General features: G+C 35.8%; 1 protein-coding gene across 1 annotated transcript in view; it reads left to right on the top strand.

Moving 5' to 3' along the window:
• The first annotated feature begins 1,247 nt into the window (after nucleotides 1-1,247).
• The window catches only part of SMARCC1 (SWI/SNF related, matrix associated, actin dependent regulator of chromatin subfamily c member 1), a 132,449-nt gene continuing 128,735 nt past the window's right edge, over nucleotides 1,248-4,961 (top strand). Inside the window, exon 1 of the mRNA XM_045297402.1 lies at nucleotides 1,248-1,366. Within this exon, the coding sequence (XP_045153337.1) occupies nucleotides 1,248-1,366 (119 nt within the window). The remainder of the gene's footprint in view (nucleotides 1,367-4,961) is intronic.

Raw genomic sequence — 4,961 nt, 5'->3', positions numbered from 1 at the left:
TTCTGTTGTGTATGCCCCTGGGAGCGGGGAGTTATATATTTATAATGCGATCAGTTCCTCCCTTCGTCCCTTTCCTCCCCACTACCTTCCCGAAAGGCAAGATTTTCGATGCTTCTTTAATGCTATATATTGCATGAAACAGTTTTATTGATAAAGCATCATAAACCCACTCAGCTTTTAAAGTTAGAATAGAAATCAATTTTTCCCCCTAGTAACACAATGGTGTTGGGCACTTTGATTAAAATGTTTATAACTGAAATAATTTATATGTGGTGATTACCTATTTCTTGAAATAGAATTCAGCATTTTGAAAGCTGTTTAGAACTTGTGTGTTAGGCACTATTTTTGGAAACACCGAGGTAAGCGCTCATCAGTGGGGGTCCATGAGGTGGGCATTACATTTGGTGGAGGCTGTGCCTTCAGTGCCCCTCCATACTGATAATTGGTCGTGCCCTTGAGCAGATCACTTGGTTTCTGTGTGTTTTAATTTTTCACTTATAAGTTGGAAGTAATTGATGATGAGATGATACAAATTTGAGTAAATAGTGATATAAATGGCACATAACTAATGATTAAGTCAGCTTTGTTCTTATTGTGTAAATGCCAAAGGTGGTCACATTAATATTTTGAAAATTTGAAAGCTGATTTGGAAACCTTATGGCTGATTGATTGCACATCTCCTTTTAATGTACTTAAACCATTGAATTGTGTGGTATGCATATCAACAATATGGTTTAAAACAGCGCTGGTTAGATATTGGCTGCCCTTTGAGTGAGTGTGAGGCAGTTTACACTAATACATCAATTTTTTTGTAATGAAATATTCCATCTTCACATGTGTTTTCACGTTTGGTAAATTTTTGGAGTGATTATGTGACTTTTTTTGGGGGGGAAACCTCCTTTATTGTAGTTCTGTGGCTCATCTGAGGAGCCCTGATGGTGTAGTGATTACACATTGGGCTGTGAGCTTCAAGGTCCAAAGTTGGAAACACCAGCTGCTCAATGGGAGAAAGAAGGGGCTTTCTACTTCTGTAAACAGTTAGTCTCGGAAACTCACAGGGGCAGTTGAACCCCATCCTATAGTGTCTAAGTTGGCATCCACTTGATGGCAGTGAGTATGGTTTTTGGTTTGGTGCCTCATCTATAAATCTCCCACAGTGTCAGAACTCAGTAGATATTGGGAAATAAGCGGTGATTGTTTTCCAAACCTTTGCACCAGTTTCTAAGTTCTTGTCTTTATCTTGCAGTATGTTCATGCTGATGCTCCTACCAATAAAACCCTGGCGGGGCTGGTGGTGCAGCTTCTCCAGTTCCAGGAAGATGCCTTTGGGAAGCATGTCACCAATCCAGCCTTCACCAAGCTCCCTGTAAGTATATCAGTAAGGCTGGGCTTACCATGGAATCTTCAGTAGAATTTTAGCCATAGAATGTTTCTGTTTTTTAGAAGCTTATCTTTCATATATCACTTAATATTTATCAGCGATTATTTTATAGGTTTAACTGTTAAAGTGTTAGCATTTTACTGCATGGTGTCTCCCCAGTCTTCACTAGATCAAATTTTTCCATTCCTCTGATTTAGTTGTTTTGAGAATACAGTTTCTTAAAATTTTTACATATTGTAAATGGGTTATTTTCTGAGCTTTTTTTGAGAATATAATTCAGCGTTTCACTTGGTTTAGTATATATTAATACAGGGTTTTTGCTTTATTATTATTTTTGCTTTCTTTCTGAAATCTAGGTTTTGTTCTTTGTCATCTATTTTTGTTGTAGAGAATACACATAGCACGACACATCAGTTGAACACTTTCTACAAATACAATCCAGTGTGTGACCATTCTTACCCTTTTCTGAGCTATTGATCCTTCATTAATTCCCCGAGATTTCCATCTCATCTTTGGAGTGTTCATTTTGATAGATTTTAAAATAGCACGCAGTGCTCAAGGCAAACATTTTTTATTATTCAAGCTAAGCTCTATTGTTTAGTTTTAAGGAGCCCTGGTTGTATAGTGGATTACGCACCGGGCTGCTAGTTACACAGGCTGCAGTTTGAAACTTTCAGCCACCCGTTGGGAGAAGGAGAAAGAGGAGGCGTTCTGCTCCAATAAAGACTTAGTCCCAGACGCTCTGAGGGACCTTTGTTCTATGCTGTCTCTATGAATCAGAATTGACTTGACTGCAGTGAGATTTTTTTTTTTATTACTGTAGAACTATTCATTGGTGCTTTTTAGTTTTTTTATTCTTGACCATCCATTTTTTTTATCATAGGCAGAAAATAAGAAAACAAAACCAGGAATATAACAAAGCGTGACAAGTCTTTTAATAAGTACCCTGCAATGCTGAGAGAAAATGTCTTTGCTCCGCTAATTAAAAAACTAAAGAGATCTCTTAGAAATTTTACTGGATCATTTCATGAGAAGTAGATGGTATAACATACAGTTTCTGTGTGTGTGAAAAACGCAAACCAAAATGCATCCAGTGACTATTACTGAAGTTAGCTATAAGTTATTTAAAATATGGGCCCTAAATGAGGACCTAATGCCAGGGGTTTAAGTGGAGAGAAAAATGTTTTGAGAATGATGAGGGCAGTGAATGTATAAATGCGCTTTACACAATTGATGTGTGTATGGATTGGGATAAGAGGTGTATGAGCCCCTAATAAAATGATTTAAAAAAAGAAATAAATAAAATATGGGTCCTTGTTAATAGTGTAACTTTAATGGTACAATAGTTAAGTCAATGTTCTCTCAATTATATTTTATTATATCCTAGAAAGTCATATATTTTTGAATAAGTATTGACAACAGAATATAATATATTGTGATTAAGTCAATATATTTTGAATAAAAATGGAATTTAGGAAAATTACTATATTGTTAATGTAAGTTTATTTTTCACTTAATTATTTTGCAACTAACTGTATAATTATATGATACTATTAAATGAACCTGTGTGTTTAGGAAATGGCATATTATTATCAAATCCGTTTTTAGAAAATAACATTTTTATCAAGAATTTCTTGTTTAATAATTTTTATTATATACTTTTAATATTAAGAATTCAAAAGATATTTTTGTTTGAGGTTTAAAGATTATCTCAGGGCAATAGTTTTAGGGGGTCTTTTAGCCACAATTGCTTCAGAAAGTATAGATTTCATCAGAATTTGAAATTCTGTTTCAAACCTTCCATTTTTGGTCAGGGTTATTCTGTGGAATTTATGCTGAAAATGTTGAATAATGGTAGCAGGGCAGGTAGGTTTTATTTTAAGTATTTGATTTACTACATAGAAAAATCTGACACCACCTGTTAGCCCCCCCCCCCTTTATTCTGTTCTTTGAAATGTTTTTGATTTTTGAAATTCAGAAATATAAGGAGGCTTCAAAAAGTTTGTGAAAATTCCATTTTCCCATTAACTTTTTGCAGTCCATCTGAAGATTCAATTATATTTCTTTAGCTCAGAAAGCATTTAGTTTAATCATCTTTTCTCTTAGCCTGTATTTCTTTAATTATATTTTGAACTCTGTATAAATAGTAGGTCTCCAGGAATGATGTCATATTTCTTCTTAGGATTTTCTTCTTCTAGTCTACCAACCTTTAAGTTTTTCAGTTTTTAGTGTGCTATATGCTGCTGCCTTTGTTGAATCTGATTGGCAGATTTTTTAAAAACTCAAAACACTTATGATTATTCACTTTCTCTCACTCTTTTTGAAGAATACATTATTGTATTTTGTTGAATGTCTCTTTTTTAATCTCTATTTCTGCTGTCCCCTACCTCCGGGTAAGTTTTACTAGACTTTCTGTTTGTGTATTTGCCTCATAGATATAAGTGGTATTATATTTGCCTCTTGTATTTGCCTCATAGATTTATGTGGGATTATATACCGCATATACTTGCGTATAAGCCGACCAGGCACCTAATTTTACCACAAAAAAATTTTTAGAATGTGCTGAAAAACTCAACTTATACATGAGTATATACGGTAGTATTTGTCCTTTGTGTCTTTTTCACTAAGTAATATTTTCAAGGTTTGTTCATGTTACAGGATGTATGAAAACTCTCTTTATGGCGGGATAATGTTGTATGGTCTATACTACATTTTGTTTATTCATGATAGTTGATGGCATTTGAGTTTCTGCTTTTCGCTATTGTGAATACCACTATAATCGACATGGTGTCCAAAGTGTGTGTTTGGAAGTCAGCTTCTGTGCTTTGGTTCTATACCTGAGAACAGAATTGCTCTGCCCTTGGGCAGTTTCCAGACTATTTCCACAATGGCTGCACGAGTTTGCATTACCGTCAGCAGTATGTAGTCGGGTTCTGTGTTTCCTCATCCTTACCAACACTTGTTACTTGTTTATGTGTATTTAAATAGCTGTCCTAGTGGAAGGAGCCCTGCTGCCTTAGTGGTCACTCTTTGGGCTTATAACTGCACAGTCAGCATTTGGAGAACACCAGTGTCTTTGTGGGAGAGAGCTGAGGTGTTCGATGTTGGGAAGAGTTACCATTTTGGAAACTCCCAGGGCCAGCTCTCTGCGGCTCTGCAGAGTCCCCGTGAGTCAGCGTCACATGGGTGGCGAGTGAGTTTGGTTTGGTTTGTCCAAGTGGGTGTGAAGGAGGAACAGTTCCCCTCGTGCTTTGGATCTGCATTTTCTGATAACTAAGAGTGTTGAACATCTGGCCATGTGTTTCTTGGCCATTTGTGGGTCTTCTTTGGAGAGATGCCCCTTCAGTTTTTTGCCCATTTCTTAATTTTGTTAAATTGTATATAGTTCTATATTCTGAATGCTAAGTCCTTGGTTTCCAGATCTTTTCTCCTGTCCTGTAGGTTCTTTTCACTTTCTTACTTGCTTTTTTTCTTTATCATTTTATTAGGGGCTCATACGACTCTTATCACAATCCATACATACATCAGTTGTGTAAAGCACATTTGTACATTCATTGCCCTCATCATTCTCAAAACATTT

This window comes from Echinops telfairi, unplaced genomic scaffold, assembly GCF_000313985.2.
Source record: "Echinops telfairi isolate 266 unplaced genomic scaffold, ASM31398v2 ScPeMD7_7420;HRSCAF=8458, whole genome shotgun sequence".
NCBI classification, from domain to species: Eukaryota; Metazoa; Chordata; class Mammalia; order Afrosoricida; family Tenrecidae; genus Echinops; species Echinops telfairi.
The sequence above is the reverse complement of the archived record's forward strand: the minus strand, read 5'-3'. Positions and strand labels throughout refer to the sequence as shown.